The sequence below is a fragment of the Buteo buteo genome, chromosome 9 (assembly GCF_964188355.1).
Source record: "Buteo buteo chromosome 9, bButBut1.hap1.1, whole genome shotgun sequence".
NCBI lineage: Eukaryota > Metazoa > Chordata > Aves > Accipitriformes > Accipitridae > Buteo > Buteo buteo.
In genome coordinates, this window is record NC_134179.1 from 37,610,993 (window position 1) to 37,634,851 (window position 23,859).

General features: G+C 35.9%; 1 protein-coding gene across 3 annotated transcripts in view; it reads left to right on the forward strand.

Annotated features, from left to right (window-relative positions):
- Nucleotides 1-23,859, forward strand: part of PACRG (parkin coregulated) — a 260,396-nt gene that overhangs the window by 154,552 nt on the left and 81,985 nt on the right. For 2 of the 3 annotated variants that reach the window (XM_075036093.1, XM_075036091.1), the window contains one exon: nucleotides 4,864-5,013. In XM_075036093.1, coding sequence (XP_074892194.1) covers nucleotides 4,864-5,013 — 150 coding nt within the window. Of the gene's footprint in view, nucleotides 1-4,863; nucleotides 5,014-5,622; nucleotides 5,675-23,859 lie in introns of all 3 variants that reach the window. The other variant, XM_075036092.1, reaches the window with a different exon arrangement.

The window sequence follows — 23,859 nt, forward strand, 5'->3', positions numbered from 1 at the left end:
ATTGCATTTTGAGAACACGTCATGTTAGCAGTTCTTTAAACCTGACTCTGTGAATTTAAGAAAAGAAGCCCTTGATCAACACTATTAAGTAGATCACAAGAATCGAAGCATCTTTATCCTGAGTGCTTGTTGTCCTGCAGGAGACCTGCTCTATGTCTTGTTCTGCTTCAGGCAAAGAATTTTCTAAAAGATGTGCCTCATTTACCGGTTCAGGGGGAGAGATGAATGCAAACTAAAGTGGTTTTAATCTTTGGTTGTGAGACCTAAATAGAAAATGGAAACTGTCAGTGCATTTCTAAACATAGATTCACAGGTGTATTTTAAAAAGGGGTTAAATATAATCAAAGGCCAGTGCTAATTAAAGAGAATTAAATTATCAACATAACTTTAAATATAAATACCAAAGTCTAAACTTTAATATTTAGAGAAGAGATAAAAGTTTGGGGAATCTGATTTGATTCTGTAAAGTTTAGGCTGTCAGTGTGCTACCTGGGGAAGAGCATTCTGATTCAATCTCTTCTGTGAAAATACATTGTGTCATGGAAAAGATCCACTGTATACTGGAAGAAATGCTGTCATGTTTCCTGGCTTATAAAGTGTATCAATCCCAAAGATGAGAACTGTGGCTCCTATTATGGGCAACATTTGAGACTGAGATAGGATTTTCCAAACTGCCACATAAAATATAAAAATAAAAAATATCAACTTACATAGATTCTAGGTCTTTTTCTTTGAGGTATTAGAAGTGTTACTCAAGGAAAAGACTTGAATATTTTAAAATAATAATTTCTATTGCTTCATATATAAGCTACTTCTATCTAAATGGACGAGCAAACAAATGGCATATATCTTAAGAAAAGTCTCTGCTCTTAAAGGAAATTAACAAAAGAAAATTCTAAATTTATATCAATTGCCAATAAAATTTAATGAAAAAAAAATGCACTGAAGCTGTCAAGGAATTGGTATTGTATATCAGCTCATTGCTAACAAGCTTTAATAAACAGCACTGTGAAAAACCTCCATCCCAAAAACGTTCAGTTTCAAATATGCTTTCAAATTTCATAATTATCTATTACTGTGGCTTCGAATGGTACAAGCACAGAGCTGACTCACATACTGAACTTTTACACTAGATATTTAACCTACTAACAATTTAAAATTCTCTTTTATGTAAGAAAATTATGATGAACTTCAGAAAATATTTGTTTGGAAAAACTGTAGCAGTACAAAATAAAATATGTTTGAAGTAAATACTTCATTATACAATTGCATTGAGCAATTTTTTAAGCTGGAGGGTCTCCTGGAAAAGTGTGTATCTTAATCAGAAGCAAAATTATCAAGTTTATATACCATTAAATGAGAAAACATTGGAACTACCAAGCAACAGAGTAAACTTGCTGGGTTGTTTTTTTTCAAAGTTGCTGTTTAAGAAAATTGCACAATGCATAGCATGTAGACTAGATGACCAAAAGGGAAATATATACCATTGAGGGAGACAAGTCCTCTAGAAACCCTTTAGTGAGCAGAAGGGTATCTTTAACTGAGAAGAAAACAGTCACTCACTTTGCTGTTATTGTGAAGATCCACGTCTTACAGCAAACTTCTAGGTAAAGAGGCAACAGCCTAGCATGCTTTCAGATTGGAATACTTTGGATATTATGCATGTTTCCTTTTTTAGGGATATGTAGCTGTACTGTATTAAGAGTGTGAAATGGTCTGCTTTATTCCTGTGTAAGGTTACTAGTACTTTCTTCCATTTCTGTTAACCTCTGGATATCACTGACATTTTTCAAAATGTCGGAATGTACTTATTTCATCTAGTGTGTTGAAATTTTCTTCTTTTGATTCATGTGGGAGAATGGTCTGTAGTGATGGTAGTACACAGAAAATAATTACCAGATTTTAAAAAGATAAACATGTTTGAAATTGATGTATCCTTGGGGCAGGGACTGTCTCTAATTAAATGTTTATACAGTGCCCGATATAATCAAGCCAGGAGCTGGTTGACTGCTATGCATGCCACAGTCCAAATATTTAATAATAATAATAATAACACTTCTGCAGTCAATTTGATCTTACTTTTGATATTTACAAGTGTTTTCCTAACACACACTGCAGATTTCTGCAATTTGAAGGGCTTCAGGTTCAAATTCTGCAGTCTGTTTGATTCTACCATATCCATCACTATAGCACTCAAAATCTTGATCCAAATTCTGTCTTTTGCTTTGTGTGTCAAACGGAGGATGGGATGCCCCATGTTTTGAGGGAGGTGGGACAAGTATCCAGCTGATATTCTAGCACACAGATGAAACTGAAGTGCCAGTGATATGTTTAAAGTTTCAGCAAGCACCCCTACAGCATGACTCAGATGTAAGAAAATTTGCCTGACAGGTTCTGTGATGAGCTGTTCTTTGAAAACATTCTATTGGATTCAGTGTGTGATCAGTTTGCTACACTGATTGGAACACCTTCTCAGTCATGAGGCATAATTCATACTCTTGACTTTATTAAGGAATTAATCTTTACCAGGACAGTCTTGGCTTCCATTCAAACCAGGGTTGTCTGCACAAGACAGAACTCTAAAACAGGAAACTGTGAAAACCTTTGGGAGCCACCATCTGCAGAAAAAAGTTCCTCCTAGGGGTGGTTGGACAGCCATTTCCACTTTATGTGACACCGTCTGCATGCCTAAAAATAAGGTCTCTCATCCTCTAGGACAGCTTCTATAGTCAGGAAGAACTATTCCTGGTAGTGGGTACAATTTGTTGGTTAAGGATTAAGAAGTTGTGATTTCTGTCATTGATTAATTTTTATGTCCCTTAAGTTAATTATTAGGGTTTGTATAAATAATTAATTTTATTCATTATATTCATTTTTGTATGAATTCATTCATACAAATGGACACAAATATTCATTCATGTTTGTATGAATAACTAATAATTATTGTACTGAAAATCACAAGTGTTAATGATAATTTCCATATTAGTTTAGTTAGCTACTGTTTCTGTGTATAGCAATTTAGTCATGAATAAACCTGTATGTTGAAATGCCAGAGCTTCCTCTTCCAGTCACTCCTTTAAGACAATGAATAATGTCTGTTCCTCTGTAAGAGAATATTTTCCTGCCTGGGATTTGGACCTAATCTTTAAAATTGTATCTGGGGGTCTCTCTTTGCTAAAGCAGCCTTGGAACCTCTACCCAAGAAAGCATAATTTGGAATAGCCAACCTCTTCACTGCAACTTAGTGAGAGCATGCTGCACTGATGGACTTTCTGTCCACACATTAATATGCTCAGAGACAATGTGAAATTAGATGTAGCCTGATGATTGCAATAGGGCCTGGCAAATAAGAAGTATGGAATTCAGTCTGTGTTTTCATTTAACAACACTTCTTTAACTTAGAATCACCCTATGATGCACTAAAGTACCTTTACACCTTGGGCTCTCTAACTCTGTTGTTTAATAGTAGTTTTAGTATACTGTTCATAAGCCTGCAAAGAGGCACGAAGGGAGTTTACCTACTAGTAGATTTTCAAGAGTTGTCTCTACACATTCACACAGCCAATCTGCCTTGCCCTTGCTGTGGAGCTCTAGCTCTGATTTTTAACACTCCGCAGGCATGCGATAAGAAGAAGCAGTGGGTGGGGCACAGTGCATTTGCTTAAAGAGATGGAAAAACTGACACTGCTCCTGTGTGAGAATACTACTTCATTCCCTATGAAATGGCATTCCTGTGCTCTGACAAAACTTAGTGCCAGAAATACTGAACCCTGTTACTTCAGTGTGAAGAGGCAGTTCTTGAAGAAGTCGTTACTAACTCCAAATTTCAGTGTTCTTTAATATAATTATTTCCAAGTGCTTATACTTACATTATGTTATGTTGAATCACATATTTATATACTTCTGTGGCTATAAAACATGTAGCATTGAATATGAGCTTATCTTTTATAGTTTTTGCTTTCCCAGTGCAATGATGTAAATGTCTATGTAAGTGGGCAGAACACTGCAGAATTAGACCAATATATAATAGCGTACCAAATTTGACAACTGCTTCCAGCTGCACAAATTCAGAGGACGTTTTATAACTAGAGGGATTTTGCAAGGAAAAAAAAATATATTTCAAGCATGACTCATTTTTAATTACAAAAGAGAATGCGAAGTACTTGCTTTTAGTAAAATTAAAAGAAGAGAGAAACAAAAGGTATTTATGAAATGTCTTAGTGTCATAAGCTTAGAAGCATGACACTGAAAGCTAAGAGAAAAATCTAAGTAGGCGAGACAAAATCTTTTTTTTTTCCTAGAATGTTTGTCTTTTAAAAAAAGCCTACAAGGTTTTTTTTGTGGTTTTTTTTTTCCTATAAACATTTGCTTCATTGTACTGATTCTCAGAATAGTAGGAATTGTTAGTTGAATGAATAAAATGATCGTGAAATTAATGAGTACAAACATACAAACACTAATTGTTGCACTAGAATGTATCTGTTGTCAACCTTTGCAGGTTGTCTTGCAGTTGTACAGTTCCATTGGCCCCAAATGGTACTTACTGAACATTTATTTTTTATTTGTTTGGACCATGCCAGTATTACACAGGCAGCATGAGGGAATAATGAGCTGCATTCTTTGGGTTACTGAAGAGTCAGCACAAATTGGGGGAACAAATAACAATCAGACAAGGCAGTGTTTTATAACATCAGGACTGCAATCCATCTTTGGGATCTTTCAAAGCTGGGCTAATAAAGGCCCACTTACAATCCCCAGCAGAGTACAGTTTAATTAAATTTGTCCATTAGAGGACTCCTCCCCCTCCCTCTACATTTTAGAAATTAATTCTGCTTTCTGCCTGTTGTTCTTTCTGCATCACAGATGCACTGAGCCTTCGTAACCGGCAGGTCATCTGCATCACGCTGAAAGTCCTCCAGCACCTGGTGGTGTCAGCTGACATGGTGGGGGAGGCCTTGGTGCCCTATTATCGGCAAATCCTCCCAGTCCTAAACATCTTTAAGAATATGAACGGTGAGTTATCCTACCAGACAGTGGGTCTTTCAACTCCTAAGGTAAAAAGGGGCTTGAGCCAGGGTTAATTAACAACGTAGTTAAGATTTATTACTGTGTATAAACTCAAATCCATTTGGAGCTCTAAATAATGTAACACACAACCCCCCTTACTATTCCCTAAGGATGCACTGAAATTAACAATTTCATTTATTACTCCTTGCACGTACAGTTTATTTAACGCAGTACAGAAGCACTGAAGCAGTTCTATAATCTTCCAATAATTAAATTGTAAAGTTTTGTAACAGTCTTTTGAATACATTAGTAAATTGCAAAGGTTTTTTCCTCCCTCCAACACATTAGTTCAGTCCAACCTTTTTACTCCATTCTGTACTCTTCACAAGTAATTCACTGCTACCAGCGGGCTCAGGAAAGAATAAAAATAAAAGTAGCAATCAAACTAATTAATTTGAGGGTCAAGAGAACTCCTTGTTGTTGAAGAATTTCAACTTGCATAACATCTAGCAAAACAGTGAAGCTGAATTTATTCCTGCTCACTTAGCAGGTTTTATTATAGGGAAATTTAGAACTAATTTGTATCTACAGTTGAGTATGTTGTTTTCTTTGTAGTGCAAACCTCTATTGCCAGTTTCAGCCTTTAATAACTGGTGCTGTGCATACTGTAAGTACTGTGTACTGTGAATGCATTTACATTACAGTCATCAGCTGAAATCAACACGATGTATCTTGTGTTTGCCAGACTAAAATATTTTTTGGTAGTAAATCTTTCTGTACTTATCTGTTCAATTATCTACCAAGTTACTGACTTTAAAGTTTCTGTTATTGACATGCAGCCATAGAGATCAAAAGAAGTTAATTCCTCACAATCTTGCAAAAGAGGTTTTTCATTAAATTCATGGCATTTTAATAGTTATGTACAGGACTGCTTCCTATTGTACTTTCTGTTTGCATTACTACAGAATGTATTGTATTATACTCACTCTTTAGTGAGTATAAGATTCCCTTCAGATTGAAAAATGCCTGTCCAAGACAGACTTGGACAGTCAAATGACATTTAGATTTTAGATCCCTTTAAATACATACATGTCTGTGACTCTGTTTTACTTAGTGAGAAACTTGCAGTAACATACGGGATTCCACTAATGCAACATGGTTCAGATGACAACTGTGGCTTTCTAGAAGTTGCGGGATGAAAGGTTATGAATAAAATCCATAGGCTGAATTTCAGTAATTTCAGTAGGTCTCCTTATGAATTAGAAGATTCCCCCTCAATGGATCCAATTTCAGTTTCTGGCACAAAACAAAACTGTAAAAAGAAGGACTCTCATTGATTAATGAATATACAATACATGCTTTTTTCCAAATTTCAGCCTGAAGTAGCCCATAAATTCTCCTGACTAGGCTTTTCTGCAGTGATTTCAGATGAATAATAGAGAAAGCTCATCTGTAACCAGGTACATAGCTTAACAAGGCATTAAAAACATTCTAAATATATCATAAGTTTTGATTGTATTGTGAGCAAAATAAAACACATTTTCAACATATTTGCATGACATCTGTGCTATGTGAATTTGTGCCTATATCAAACTACACTAAATCTTGATATTTGGCATTATAGAACTAAAAAAAAAAACAAAAAGAAATGAAAGGTAATAGTTCAAAATTAATACATTTTATTAAAGCATTACTTTTTTAGGAATAAAGATTTTGAAAGTTCAGTATTACCAGCAATGAAATGGATACTATTTGCAAGGCTTACCATATGAAACTATTCAACTTACTCAGTACTTGTCTGTGGGTGATAGGGAAAGATTCTTCCTGTGTCTCCCCCTGCCTCAAAAACCTTATATTTCTTTCCTGCTTCACTGGTGGTTGACAGAAAATATACGCTCCCTTCCTTCTCCTTTGTATCTCCCATATGCTTAATAGGCAACTGAGGTGCAGGTCTTTGCTCCCAGTTATAAGGAAGGTGTAGAGACTGATCCACACTATTTTCTCCACTGCTTGTTCATACGGGTGAAAGATGGGGTGAGTGGAGTGTACAGTCTTCTTGCTTCTTTTATGTATAGCTTGAGAAAGGAGGAACTGTGGTACATCTTCCAGGAGCTGTGGGAATTGCAGTCTATTAAGTCTGACACTGTGGAATTTTGTCCAGAATTAAGGTATATCTGGAAGGAGCCATGTTTTAGTCCTTGCCACCTCACTAAATCAGTGTCTACCTGCTGAAAGGAACTCTTTCCCAGATTCGGCATCTGTGATTACCACTCTCACGCTGAACAAGCTTATTGTTAAAAGAACATTTAAAAAAACAGTATTAATAAGACATTAAGGTCAACTTACCTTAAAGTCCAGTTACCTGGTGACCAGTTCAGAACAAACCAACCAAAGTGATTCTTCATGCAGTGTGTGTGATGTGAAGGTCTAGAACTCCTAACCCCAAATTCTTTGGATACCAAAAGTTTACGTGAGTTCACTGGAGGCCCCAAAATGTCATAAAAAATAATCTATTGCTTGTTTAGTAAAACACATGGACCACCTCTGGCTCATGGCATTCCTAAACCACAACATGGCAGAAGCTGAGAAAGTAGTAGGTGAAGTACCATAAATTCTTGTCCTACATTCACATTGCCTAGTCATGTCCTTTTGAGAGACACACTTCTGGACTAGCCAGGCATTTGCTATTATCTAAAACATCCATCCTTATGTTCTTCCTACACTGGTCCCTAGAAGCCTTGCAGAAAATACTCAATTCCCATTGAGTTTAAAAATGTTCTGGAATATAAGTTCCTCAGAAACCTTATTCATACCTCATACCTCTTATTTGTCTGAATTGTGATTCACCTTACAATATTAGACAGGCTTATAAATAAAACAGTAAAAAAATTGCATTGGTAAGATCTTAAGTTTAGGATATCAGAAACAGGTATTTAATAAAACAAATATAGAATGTAGTCTTAGCTTCAGCTTGTCACATGCTTATCTCCTGAGTTGTTCTTCAGCCAACAAAATTGGTAAATCATTATTCAGAGTTCCCAGTGTTACCTGAGCTCAGAACATAATAGTTCGAGAAGCTCTCAGTTCTGTTCCACTTAAGTCTAAGCAACTATTTCCAAATTCCCCTCTGTTTCCCAATACTCAGGCTACAGTTTCACAGTCAGCAACAGTGTTGTTTAGTTGCCATTGTCTTCAAGGGACATTTTGTGATAAAAAAGGAGGTAGCCTTGATGGCTCTCCCTATAGGCAGCCATATAGTGCAGATGACTGTGACTCCCACTGCAGATTTTTACTGGATTAGCCAGGGAGGCTCTGAACTATGTAAATTCTCTTTTCTGGGCTCTGATGTCTTTGGTGCTTAAAGACAATGTCTCCTTGCTCTTATTCAGCCTGCTGGCAAACTGTTCCTTAACCAGCCTCAAGTGTTCCTTTATGCAGAGTTATTAATGCATTCTTTTTCATTGTGTACTGAATCTTGATTATTCATATAAACACAGTTTCTCATGTGATCCTTTCCTTTTCCATTGTATTTGTGACATTTCCACTTTTTTCTACTTCTGTTACCTTCAAATCACCCTGTCATTATTTTGTAAAAATAGCTCTTTTTGTAAATTAGCAGGTTCTGATACTGATGTCTTTTCCTATCTTATGATGTCTCCCAAACATGTTTGTCTCTAAAAATGAGTATCTTCGTAATGATTATGTTGATAACTGTATAACACCAGAAAAAATGGTAAAGGACTACTGACCTTTTGAAACAGAAGATAATCTAGGTATTTAATTTTAAGGTTTTAGCACCCCTTATAGAAATCTTTATTGAAAGATTTTTGGTCAATACTTCACAAAGTGTCTGTTGGCTTCTTCTGCCCAATGCCTTTTAGTGAAGTACATTTTTCTTGTAGTTTCATATGTCAAAGAAATAATTTTGATTTTGTCTTCTAAATTCTCTGTAATTTTATGGCAGTCCGTGAGAACACACAGTATAAATGGAATTGCTGTTAACCACTAAATTAAGGTATGCCAAATATATTTTATTGTTAGAGTTTGCAGGCCACAAAATAGACATAGTTCAGGTAAGTGATTGGCAGGTATATTCTGTAATTTGGATCTCTGGAATTACAGAAATGGAGAAGAACATCTATTGGTTGGATATGGGCAAATTCTGCCATTTTCTATCCATTTGTATTTCTTAGGTACATGTGACTTTCCTACCAGTAATTTTTGTAAATTAAAAAAAAAGAGAGAGTATTGAAGACAAATAAAATAAAAGTTTTAATTGTTGAAAACATCTAAAACATGCTCACCCATCTGAGTCATAAGATACAGGTAAAAATAAATCAATACAACCTAAGTTACAAACGCCAGGGGAAAGATCCAAGCCTCCTATGATAGTCTGCCTGAAAGCCAGAGGAGAGAACCCAAGGAATTTCTGAAGAGCCTCAGCAGTGAGCAAGGGCCTTTTTGGTGCACAAAGCATATTTGGTGTGTTTGAATTTGTGCCCTGTCTGGAGCTTAAGGCCCTGACTTGCAGTAGACAATTTCTTTCCACTTGGGTTCCCGAGTGCTCTGTTGCATACCATTAAGACAGAAAAGAGCAAAGTTCTGTTGTGGGTGATGCTACCACTAGTGTCTTTTTATTGGTGGAGACAGCCAGAGCATCCTCTCCAACTGGCCATGGTGTGCTCTGAAAAAGGGTTGAAGCTCTCTGTTGAAACTGTTGGCCAGAGTCATAAAGCTGGCAGGAGAGCAAGAGAAGGAAACCTGAATTCATCCTGGTGATTGGGGAATACTCCTGAGATGTAGGAGATCTGTGTCTAATCTCTGCAGACTGAGAGGGGACTGGCAGTCTTTAAGTAAGCTCCCCAACATATGGACTATTATACAAATGTGCTACTATATAATATAAAACCCAAAAAGTCATGATAATGCTTATTAAGTCTATTATGAACCCTGTCATGCCACTGTAGTTTCCATTTAAATATGTTAAGTTAATGTACTCTTATGATACTCATTTCAATCTTGTGAAGAGGGAAAGAAAAATATGTATAGACTCCAATGGAAATATTCTTTTTTTGCATCACAAAACCTTTTCTTTTTGGGTGTCTTACTTTCTAAGCTGCCTTTTATAAATCTGTGAGTTGTATCTGAGCTAAATACAATTTAAGAACAAATAGAATAAGTTTGTTCTTTTATGAAAGCAGGCAGAAGATAAAAAGGAAAAAAAAAAGAAGTCTTCAGAGCCTGCAATATGCTATTATTATGTATGTATGCCAGAATACTGTCTGAACCAGAAACCTGTTTATTAAAAAGATTAGACAGATATGAACAGCAAATTTCTGTTGTTTAATTTACCTGACTGGTAAATGAAAATTTCATTGATTTAGTTTAGCAACTATTTTATGCTGTCAAATCTAAGCAGTCTTAACAGCTGTACTACATCAATTCAAGTACACAAGAATATTTTCATGTCATCAATTTATATTATTCAGTAGTGATCAAGAGCAGCTTAGCAGATAAAATAATGTAGAATAGATGAAAACAAAATATTATTAGGATTTACATGCCTCAGACAGAGAAGTATAGGGTGGCACTGCACTATGGAAAGTACCTCTCGACCATGGTAATCTCATCTGTGATTGTTTCAGTCACTGTAAGGCAAATAGTGGTAGCAGGGCAGACTGAAGCCTAAGTGTCTTTTGGTTGCAATAAAAATGCTTTGACACTATCAGTAACTTAAAGCTAACACAAACTTCTGACAGTCTTTACCTATCTAGCCAGTCCTTTGAAATAAATTTGTAGAGATATGACTGAGAATACCTAATGCAGCTGAATCGTAGCATTCAACGAAGTGTGAAGCCACAAAGCAGAATTATACTGCATGCTTTACAGCACCTGAACTTCACTTGGGAAAAAACATTCTCTTGTCTGAAAGATACTTCACATACTTTAGAGAACTCTATTTTATAAAATACAATAGTGCTACATAGACTCTAAAGGAAGGAGCAGAACTTAAGTGTTTAATTGCAGAAACAAGAGACTGCCTACAGGTAAAAGTGTTTCCTGTATTGGAGCTGGAGTATTTTCAGAACTGCTTGTGTATTCCAGAAGCAGCAATGCTCCTCATAGTGGTTCATGGTTATTAGTAAGAAGCAGCAATTATCCTTTAGTGTGATTGAATATGCTCTAAAGAAAATCTCTTGCCCAGAACATTTCAGCTGTTTGCTTCTTCTGCTGGGAAATCCAAAAGTGCTTTCAAAAAGAATGCCAATCCTGTTCTAAAATACTTCACACTTTGCCAATTCTGTGTTCAGAAATCATGTTTCAGATTTAAAAAAAAAATGGATAGCTTGAACATCAACTTTTACAAAGTAAAGTAATGTATTTGAGGTTCTCTTCATTTCTTCTCTGAACTTTGAGATTTCAGATTATTCTCAGGCAACTTTTCTCAGGGTTCCCCTACTACTAAGAAGGTTGGATGCTTTATCTTTTCTTCTTTTTTTTTAAACAGAATATGGAGATTCCCACAAAATTAATTGATTCATGGTTAAGATTTGAATAAAAAACACCTAATGCCATAACATTATTGATAAAATAAGGCATGTTAGTATACTAGTCATATCAGAGCAGTAGTATAAGCTGTGTACTAAATCCAGTTTTCAAATTGTTCTTATGCTTCATTGTGATAGTTATTCTTCATATTCCTATACATGTTTTGCAAGCTTTTTCATTACTTCCAAGCTTTCTTTGAATTCCATTTGCTGAAATCATTTATGATTTCTGAAATGTAAAAACTAAGATTCTGATATGGCTTTAAGGATACACACTTCAAAGGAATAAGACCACCATGACAACACAGAACTGAGTGAACAAATTAGTTTTGATACATTTTCTGATTTTTTTTATATACACCTTCAGCACAAGAGGACTCAGAAAGTTCTGATTCCTCACAATTTAATAAAAAATATTGTGGTTTTCCCAAAAAGGAGTCTCTTGTCCCAGTAAATTGCCTTTTTAAGCAGGTAAGATTAAATTGATTGCACTCAAAAAAGTTATTATCATACTGGTGAGAAGCAAAATATATTTTTGTCATTCCCAAGTGTAATTGATGATATTATTTCAACAGGCTTCCTATGAATTATAGTTCTGAGAATATTTATGTATTTATTTAACAAAGAACATGATGTTTTAAGAACATAAAAACATTCTTCTTTTATGAGAACAGTTGATGGTCTTTTAAAAGGTATCCAAAAATGCCTTGGTTTTTTGTCAAAAATCTCATCTTGAAAGCAAAACTTTCCCAAAATAATGCTTCATATAATAATTGAATATGGATTACCAGGAAAGTGATCTTCACCAGTTAACAGCTGTTGTCTCATATATTTTGTTGCACATTGGCCAATCCCAACTTGTTTCAATGACCATTCCTGCATATGGAGTTACAAAAATCCCACTGGAACTCTGAAGTAAGGAAATCAAAAGTTGCCAAGACCTACCTGTATCAGAGCATTTGTTGCTTTAGTATCTTTAGTACAAAGCATGTGATTTTAAGCTGATGATACAGTAAACTTTTAATGTATAATCAAAATCCTGTCAGGTACTTTATAACACATTTAGAGAATTATCACACTTACATCATAATTGCTGGGTAATTTCTAATTACTATCTAATTTCTTAGTTGAAAATACAGCATCAGTCTGTGTAAAATAAAACTGACTCAGCAGTGATTAAATCGATGTTATTAACACTTAGCACTTACTTTTAATGTGTTAATAGCCTAATTAATTCAGCATCTTGAATTCTTGATAAAAGAAAAATGAAAATCTTCCCATGTCAGAAGGTGTACATTGCATCTGATATTTTGTTTTTCCTTTTTCCGTTTTTAATTTTTTGAGTATATTGACCCAAGGAAAGGAGGGCTGTCTATTGAATGACACACAGAGGTGAGAGTTAGGACTTCTGAATTCACAGGAAATTCATGGACTAGTAAAATGGTGGAAACGTTAAATTCTTCCTATGCTTCAGTGTAAACATCTGTAAAATGGGCATAAGCTCCAAGGGCTTGTAGGCCTCAGTCAAGTTTTGTCTGTCAATTAATCAGAACTTTTACAAAGTTCCAGGAGTATGGGTATATATGTCAGTGAAACATCTTTTTCATAAATTTAAGAGTTCGTATCATGCTTTGCTTTAATAATTCTGTAGGATTTGTGTTCCTATGGAAAATAATTGCCTTTGGAAATCCCATGTTTGAGGAAGATTTGGACATTCAGGACTGGACTTACGCAGAATCACAATAGTATCTGTAAGTCCGCCTATTCTGCATACTTATACCTGTCTTAATATCAGCAGGTAAGTATCTGGTCTCTAAATGAGACAAGGAGGTGCTTAAGTTACCTGAGAAGCCCATCTTGCAGGCATGCTTTGAGCAAATATAATGCATAGCTGCAACATTAACATTGAAACACAGCAGGCATAGTAATTTTAATTTATTTTGCTTGCAGCTTTATTTCTGGCTTGTTTGGTGTTGGGTTGGCCAAGAAGGCCAATGGCATCCTGGCCTGTGTCAGAAATAGTGTGGCCAGCAGGAGCAGGGAGGTGATCATTCCCCTGTACTCGGCACCGGTGAGGCCGCACCTCGAGTGCTGTGTTCAGTGTTGGGTCCCTCACTACAGGAAAGACATTGAGGTGCTGGAGCATGTCCAGAGAAGGGCAATCAAGTTGGTGAGGGGTCTGGAGCACAAGTCTTATGAGGAGCGGCTGAGGGAACTGGGGCTGTTTAGTCTGGAGAAAAGGAGGCTGAGGGGAGACCTTATTGCTCTGTACAACTACCTGAAAGGGGGTTGTAGTGAGGTGGGGGTCGGTCTCTTCTATCAATTAACTAGTGATAGGACAAGAGGAAATGGCCTTAAGTTGCCCCAGGGGAGGTTTAGATTGGATATTAGGAAAAATTTCTTTACTGAAAGGGTTGTCAGGTATTGGAACAGGCTGCCCAGGGAAGTGGTTGAGTCACCATCCCTGGAGGTATTTAAAAGATGTGTAGATGTGGTGCTTAGGGACATGGCTTAGTGGTGGACTTGGTAGTGTTAGGTTAATGGTTGGACTCAATGATCTTAAAGGTCTTTTCCAACCTAAATGTTTCTTTGATTCTATGGGTTGGGTTTTTTTAAATAAAATGCATGTACAACTGTGTGAGCTGGAACTAGAACCCACAGTTCTCAACTGCTGTTTGACTGTGTAACTGCTAGGCACAGATTCTTGCTTCATCTATAATTTCTTCTTTTGGAGGAGTTCTGGATTCTTTGCTGAATGTAACCAAGCTACAGCATGAAGGATGGTGCAGGCTGGCATAGATTTATCTAGTAAAGTAGTACCCATATAATCAGCACATGCCCCCCTTTGGTGGGATTACATGACCATAGGTTCACAATTCCCCAGCTGCCCTGGGAATATCAGAACCACACCTTCTCTTCTGCAATTCTGATTAAAGCCCCCTAAGCTGTGGAGGAGGAGAATTTCAGATGTGCATCTGCACTTGTCATTTTCAATTGATTTGCTGTAGGTAGCACCCTATGGACTCCTTTGTCACACTTCTAAGGGTCCTGATTCAATTTGCAAAGAGCTGAGACACCCGTGTTTCCTCTCTGGGCATTGAGACTTTTAAGGCTTTCTTTGGATCTGCCCCTTACAAGTAATCTAGATTGTTAAAAATTTGACTGCTACCCTTCCAGTTAGGAGTTATTCCTTTCTTCTTGGTAATTCATTTCTACATTTTTCACATAGTTAGTTTGCATATAGTGGGACTGAGAAGTGATTTCTTCAGTTGGACTGGCACTTCCTGCTTCACTTAGAACTACTTTCAGAGCACACATTAAATAATTCTGAGAAAATATTTGTTTTCTGCATACTTCTCTTTTTATGATTGTTTGCAAACAAATGTGCTTAAGTTTGAGGGGACATATGGTTTCAACTTGCCACATTTATTAAGGTAACATTTTTTTTATTTTAAATATACATCTGAAATATGTGTTCATTTAATAATTCTAAGTGGATTATGTTTGTTTATTGCAGTTATTTTTAATTTGTGTGCTCAATTAGAATTTCTGTTCTGAGACTATTTCTGTGAAAGTCAGTGTGAAGTTGCCAAAATCACAGAAACTGGCTCTACACCTGGTTTTCTGTTTTTACATCAAACAAAAAACAGGTAATGAGGAGAGAGGAGCTTGGGAGAGAGATGGAACTCCTTGTCTGGATGACAGTTTTCCTTGTGGCATCTCTCCCTTGCCCTCAAGGAAAACAGATTAAAGCCCCATGTAATGGAATGATACCGGTGGGAGGATAAATATTGCACTGTGATTAAACCACCCAAATACTCAGGTGATTAAAGTGCTTCAGGTCCTTAGTTACTATTCTGTTATATCATTTCATCTCATTTCAAGACATTGCTTTTTTCATAGTTTTTGAAGAACACTCTAGGCAACAAAGTTGATTTTGTGTCTCATAGCTTTAGACTATTGATTCCTTTTTCTGTATTGCACATCCATCATCCTCCTTTTTAGACCCAGCAACAAAAATATGTATTCTTGTTATAATATCATCTGGCCATCCCAATGCTGATGCAATTAACACATGAAAATCTCAGCTTCTTTGACAGGACTGTACTAGCTGTGAGGTACCCTTTTGACTTCTCTTATTTGAGAATTGGGTGAACTGGATTAGAAATTTATGATTACAGTATTCAAATAGTAGAGTCTGCATCTAATCTGGAAAATTCTGTTTCAGCTAGGAGTTATTATTGGGGGGGGGGGGTTGGAACAAAAACAAAACCCACACAATATTCAACAAGAAAAACCAACCCACCCCAAAACACCTGCTTTTATATTAAGACTTTCTGCTTATATATCACATGAGGTTGCCTGTTATTTTCTTTTTGAAAGCTAAATTAAGCATTCAGGAAAATGTAAGAAATGCCAAAGCTAACATTCAACTCTAGCCCTTCTTGCTTCATTTTATGGATTACGATACGGTTTCTAATCAAGTGTTTACTTACTGTTTATAACATAACACAAATATTTTGTACAATTTTTCACAACCTCAGATGAAAGTGTAACACTCCAATTCCTTTTTACTACAGTGTGTTTTTCACTGCTGTGCTGATGCTATACATTTTACTGACACACAGTTTCTGTATACATTTTCTCTCTTCAGTATGTATCTATATATCTTTTCATTATTTAACAAACTTTGCTGCAATCTGTTGGCCAAGTGTTTATGAAATTGTTTGTGTTAGAACATATTTGGGAAGGACCACCTGGGGATCCATTGGCAATAAGCTTAAAATTTATTCTGTCCACAAAAGATGTATGCATTCAAGGAAAATGAAGCAGGGAGATTCAAGAGAAAAGTGGCCACAGTGAGGACGATATGATATTAAACACTTTTCCTTATTTTAAAAGATATGAAAGTCTCTTTAATAATTGCATAATGCTCATCTGTCTCCTTCCCTGACAAATTTGAAGTCTGGTAAAGAGGAATCTTACCAAAACTTTTGAAGTTGTCAGATACACAGTTTTTTACAAAAAGTGTAGACTTTCTGTTTAAAAAATAGAACACTGCAAACTGTTTCTGGTCTTGGGTTGAAAACAGAACAAAACAAACCATCAACTGGCACCAGAAAATACTTGTCTGCAGTTCCTGCTGCAGTTCTTCAAGTTTAATTTTGATGCCTCATGCTCTCATTCTCCACTGTAGCCCAAGTTTTCACCCACATTAAATTCCCCATTATACTCCTCATCCAGGACCTGCACTGATCACTGCTTAGTCAGTGGGTGCCTCATGAAAGGTGTAAACAAAATGAAAAGTGTGTGAAGCTGTAACTTCAGTGAGCGATGGTGACTGAATTTCCAAATCAACATTTTCTTTTTACACAGGTGAAACTTCAAATAACAAAATATTTGCTGTTCAGTTTTCCACTGAAAAGTAAATGTTTTCTGTGGAAAATTTTGGCAGAATTTTGGCATCAAAACCTCCATAACAAAAATATTTTTCAGGTAATTCTATTGAATTGAAAAGTACTAGTTTTCATTACAACTAATACACGAGGATTTCTTACTAGATTGATGTTCCTCAGTCTTTTGAAAGTGTTGGAAGGAGATCTTATTTGGAAGAAATCTCAGAATCATTTAACTTTTTGTAGAATTCCACAGCTCATCATATGTGTATTTGTCTCAGTAATTTTCCAGCAGCTAGATTTAGGGTGGGGTTTGAAAACTTATGTAGTACTTTCATTTTCCCCTATTTTGTATGTCTGCTTGGTTACATGCAAAAAATCTGTGCATTTTAGCTGTTTATTTATGTATTTATCTATCACAGTTGAAAAGGTAATTACAGAAAACCAGTGACTCCTGGTTTTATTTTTTAAGCTAAGTCTGAGAATAAAAAATTTTTTCACTTTTACTGTTTTACAATTATTGTCAGTGTCTATGTGTAAGAAAGAAGATTACTTCAGCAAATGCCACCAAAAGAAGTTAAATATATTTTAAAAATTAGCTTTTCCTCCTCAATCAAAGCAAAGGGGGGGGGGGGACGGACACGACACGGCAGGGACAGCTAGAGAAGAGAAAGTTTTTTAAGATCTCTATCCAGTATAGCAGAGTCTTAAGCTACATGTTTAGTAAATCTAACCTTCTCACTATGGGAAGTATTATGCAAGAAAGTGGTAAAAATCTGGTTTGAAACTGAGAAAGAAAATTACCTAACCTTTTCATTGTAGAGGAAGTTCCTGAAATTACTGTAGTTGAGAGACATTTCTGTAGTTTCTTCTGAGGATGGTTTTTCTCCTACAGTTGTGCTTGTGTTGTGATTTGTCCTTCTTGTTATCAGTTTAGTACTCAGAAATCTCCATCTCTTCCTTGTCATTTTCTCAGAAGTTGTCCATCTGTGTGTGTTGTTGTGATTCGATAAGCAAAGCAAGTATAGTTTTCAGTCATGTTAGCTTGAGTGAGTGAGCACCAGCAGAATGAAAAGAACCAAGACATATGCAAACATACCTGAATCTCTTTAGGTGGCTGTATTTTGGATTAACAAGAACTGTATACTAACAAAAAGCTACATTGACAAATATAAGAGCAATGTTAAATCTGTACTTTAGACTGTATGTTACATATTGTATTCCTGACTGGCAATGGAAAGAGATAGAAGGTATTCAGAAATGCTGCATATGTGGAACTGAATTTCATCTTGGAGGAACCTGTCTCCCTCCACTGACTGCAGGGAGAGCCCGGAGAGGCTAGCCTTACTAGGAGCAAAGTTAGCTTTGGTAAATAAACTGCCCATGTGTTAGATTTCAGAGAGAAGCAGACTGTCCCAGTAGATTCATCTATTGTCACAAGGCTGCCAGTTGCAAATCAAGGCCAAACAGTGGAGTGGTCATAACAGGCAAGTCCTCATAGGTGTCCAGGATTATATACTAAGGAAAATAAATATAAGGCAAAAGGATAATTTGAGTTGCAAGCTCTGTAATAAAAACATTGTGTAGTATGTTAACAGAGCAGCAGGACAAATAGTTACAGTAGGCATTATGAAAAGGCAGTTTCCCTAGGGCACAGGAGACACACTCATTGGCCCTCAGCATCTGTTCTTGAAAGATCTTAAATTGGTTGTGTTCTTTTTCTGTAAAACGACCTCCCCCGCACCTTATTCAACCACCTACTAGTAATACAAACACTTTGATGAAACCAAATATGAATGTGAATGATTTTTTTTGCTTTGGAATACTTTTTCTAATGTTCCTTGAATTGGTGTAAACAAACACTTGTTATAGGGAGACTACCGTGTCACAGGCCCCCACAAGGAAGAGATACGTGTCCAGCAAACTTAAATGATCAGAAGTGATTGGCATACACATACTCGTCTGTGAACAGGAAAACTGAGAACCTACCATCCGGAATATTGCACATGTAGGGATAGAACCAGAAAGCAGGGAGGGATGGGGGGGCAGAATTTTTTTTATTTTTTTTTTCAATGAAGGCAGATCTATAGTAAAGATCCTATTACATTATTCTTAGGCATTTAGCAATTCAAGGTTCTGTTGAGGAGATGCAAAGATTATTTCCTATCTTCTTGAAAAGTAATTTCTTGATATATAGACTTTTTTATGGAGTCTAGAGAATAGGTTGAATTTGGATACAACTGGGAATTTAGGGAGGGAAACAAAGAAGTAGCAGATTTAAACCTTTAAGGTCATCTTTTGCAGAGGACCTCTTCTTCTACATATGCTTATCAAACTTATAGAAAGTATTGTTGCCACTCTGGCTGAAACTAGTACATAGTGAAAAGACAGTATTTCTTGTATGGAAAACCAAAGAAATCCATGAAACTCAGCGCAGGAGCAGAGATTTGTTTGTGGAAGCCAACTGGAGAATAAGAAACTGATGTGTAACTTAGGAAAAAAACCAACCCTTGATAACTAGATTTCAAAATATTACATAACTTGAACAGGATTTATAACATAGGTGTATTGCAGATTTAAATATGTCTCATAGTAGAGTGTGTGTTCATGCAAGAGTATTCCAAGCCTTTTTCTTTTTTTTGAAAGGCTTTTCTATTTGGAAAATAATAAAAAGAAAAAATTCTTTACATTTACATTATAATATTCTTAATTGCAAGACAGATACAAAATACAGGTTGCTATTTGTTTCATATTCTGTCCTCTGATGCAACCTAATGGTTTCAGAATTTACTGACCTCTTTTTGGGCATTCTGACACATAATTCCAGCCATGTCCCAGATCTTTAGGACATCTCTGGATCATACACTGCATATGAATAATATTGACTAAGGGCTTCAATCCACAATCATTATGCAGATACTAAGCTCTGGAGAGCTTACTCAGAATTGAGGACTGTGAAATTGCCTGAGTGTCAAACTCTCAAGATAAATAGTTGTCATCACTGAATCCAATGAGAATTTTTCCATTTTTTGGAGTCATATTCCTTTCAAGTTAAGCACCATATTTGTCAGCTGTGGTCTGTCTCTACTTTGTTGTTTGTATTACTTCTTAGAGGGAGCAAAGATTTTTGTGAAATATAATTCACAAAGCTATCAAAACAAATAAAGCAGCAATACAGTCCCAACTGCTGTACAATATGTGCTTAAATCTCTCTTTTGATAAAAGTACCTCTGAGGAGTAATATATGATACATGGGTGCAAAATTACCTTTTTATTTTGTCATGTGATTAAATGTAATATAGTTGTCTTGCTCAGATTTTATTCAACAAAAATCATGCCACTTTGCACATTAATTTTGGTTTTATGTTTACTTCCTAACCCCACAATACATGAACTCACTAGAGAGTTTTGAATTGGAAGTCAACCAACCAAGTTCTAACTTCTGTGGATTTTTATTTCTTAGGCCTGAATATATACTGCTTGATCATTTACAAAATTAATGTAAGTAAGTGATCACTTACCATTAGTTTAAGTTATTTATCATTTACAGTTAAAATTTATTCTTTCTTGCTCTTATCCTTTATAGCCATATCTGTTCTTGTGTCTTGTCTCAAATATTGTTACTGGTTTTTATCTTATTTTTTCAATTACTAAATATATATTTTATCTCCATCAGTTTACCTAAGCATTTCATGTATTGCACAAATACTGAACGTGAGTTATACGAACAATCAGTAACATTAATTTAAACACTTTAAAATGGTACATCTCTTTAGGAATATTTTCAAGTGACACTTTTAATACTAGCAAAATTAAGGAGAACTAAATCTGTGAACATCTATATTGCTGACATCGTCATGGCTGTGTAATGTAACATATCTAAATGTCCATCTTAGTATGTGCTGATGGGCAAAGCTAGGGGGTAGAAATACCCTAAACTAAGCATTGGTTGTGTGCCGCAGCAAGTCTGTTATTGTATGATCCTAGATCTAGTAAATCTACATTGCAATACAAACAGCAAAACCTATCAATACTGCCTATTATTGCATATTATTTTATTTTATGTGAAGTATTCAAAACAGAAAATTTGACTAGAACAGAGTTGCTCTGAAATATGTACTGTATATCCCATCTATCCCGTCATCTCTCAGGTGATTTTGTTTTTTGCAAGGATGATTTTGGGTTTCCCTAGAGAATATTTCTCGTAAAGTTATTAGTGATTCCAAAATAATACACAATAAAGTAGATATACTCTAATTCCTTGTCTCTCAAAAAAAAAACCCCCAAAACCAAGATCTGTCATTCTAAAATCTTGGTATTAGAACCATGTTTTAATAGCCTGGGAACGAGTAAACACTTAAAAGTCCAAAGAATTCAAATTAGTGAATTAGAACAAAGATAGTTTTATTCTGCCTTCGTTTAACAGACAACTGATCCAGTTCTACAAAGAAAGATTTAGGGTGCTACCACTAGCATTATCTCATATGTTTATGAAAGCAATAATGGAGACATTGTTGTTCCCAAAGATAGATACATTAAACACCTGTATTTAGGACAGGATTTTTTTAGGCAGCAAGACAAGCTTTATTGATATACACGATCTGATAAATTAAAGTGAACTTAAATAGTTATTCAGAGAGTCTGGAACTGTATTTCTTGGGATTCTGATTTTCAAATTTGAAGAAGTCCTGACAGTTGAGAGAAACTTGCTAGACCTCTTTTTCCTTTTCTGTTTAGACACTTTCTGCATTGTCTTCATAAAGCCATGTTCTTCAGTCTCTTTTGCTCACAGAAAAGGAAATTTAATTTTTGACCTTCAAAAGTGTAGAAGTAAGTCTTCCTACTATGTCATACAGAAATTAACATATATTATTCATACACTGTATGACATTATGCAGTATTCCCTGCTTGGGTTTTTGTTGCTTAGCTTTTATGCTAAAACCAAGTAGTGACCAATTCTTTTTCTGCAGTATTTAGACTCAGGCTGCAGGGGAGACAGTAAGGCTATATCCTTACTGCTAAATTAAAAAAAAAGGAAATACTGAGCTCAAGCACTGGATCCCTGATCATCCATGTCACTTAATGTTGGCACCGTGCCTAGCATGGATTTGGTCTGTGCCAAGTGGCACAACTGAGGCACATTTTTTGTGTCTTGGCACATATCTTTGTTTATAAAGCAGACGGAGGATCATTTCTCCAGCAGATGGTGTGGACAAAGCTTTGGTGACTTGGGTATCTTCTTCCCTCAAAGTTTTTCAATACCATTGCGGTGTCTTTGGCACCACCCTCAACCCCATCCTTGTTCCACTCCTAGTTTGCATGCTATGTAAATGCCACTCTGCTGGGCTGCATTAGAGCCAACTCATTATTTCAGACACTTTGAACTGAAGAGAACACTGAAACCATAATGATCTTTTTCTGAGGGTCAGATGGATGTCACCTGCAACCCAAAAGGTAGTGCCAAGTGGTATGCAGCATGCTTTTGCCAGTTGTCCCCAGGAAGATAGACACAGTCCAACAATTTGTTCCTTCAGTAACTAAAAAGTTAATTCAGTTACTTCCAGAAGAGTTTAGAAAGTGAATCTGAGATGGCTTCATGCTTTGCAAGTATTAATGTACTACTCTGTGAATAATTCAGCCCTTTTTCTGTGAATTTAGCATCTGACGTATCACACCCTTGCTTTGTCCCTTCCCTACAAATGAAACGATTCTGCAGCCACCTTCTACCAAAACCACATGTGCTAGGGTATGGTTTGGAAATGTAGGTAAAAATTGGCACAAAAGGTTACTCTCTCATTTCTGCCGCTTTTATACTGGTGAAGATTCCTGGCACTCATAAGAGTTCTCCAGGGCTAGTAGCCAGGTCGTTTGGCTGTTGATTTGCAAATCCCACAGTGCAACAGACTGGTAAAAGAAATCAAGACTTCCTGTCAATCTGAGTTGTTAAACAAGCAATGGTCCTCAAATATCATCCTATCTTTAAACTGTCTGCATACTCTCTGGCAATTAAAAATGTTTGTTAAATGGCTGGAATATATGCAGATTCTTCATTGATTTGTTCTGTTTATGTTTTTCTGTTAATTAGATACAGAAGTTCAGACTTAGCAAATATGACCAAAAAGTTGCATGTTAAAATGTTTGAGGGGTTTTTTTTACTAGTAAAGGCAACTGTAATTCAGTTCAGAATCTGGATAGTGCAATAAAAAGAATTATATCAAGCCTTTTTTGTAATAGTTTTGAAAAACAGTGGTCAGTTAACTTACTGTGCTCTATGCTTATTCTTATATTTTTTGTTCTTTTCTTTTTCTTTTGATTTAACAAAAGTACTCCTCATTACTACAGAGAGAAATATATTTGTTCTGCTCACATGAGTGCCATCAGAGATACATAGTACATTATTCAAGGGCAGGATTCTGCACTCATTTACTCTCCTATGATTAATATTTATCATGCTTTGTCCAGTGCAATTGTTCACCAACATTACAAGAAAAAGGTCCCTTTTGTTGCATTATTTTGTGTAGTTAGAATGGTATGTGATATGTTGTTTATGTAAAGGAGCCGTTTAGAAGCCATGGGTCCAGTTCTTATATCCTCATTCACACTGAGGCAATACTTTTTATAATTATTGATCCCAAAGAAACAAATTGCCTGGGGGAGCCAGGGGATTTAATAAAGTAAAGGCCTGTTCAAACTCTTAACGAGAGCAGAATCTGTTGTTTACTGACGTGGAAGTGTTTAAATGCAGAAGCCCACGATATCAGATGCAGTGACAGTCACCATGCCATAAATTCATTTTTCTGAACACTAATTATATTAGTTGTGCATATATTAATTATATATTATGTTTATAATTCTATTATGTTAGGTATATAGTAATTATATATTATGTTTCCTTTTGCATAGCATTA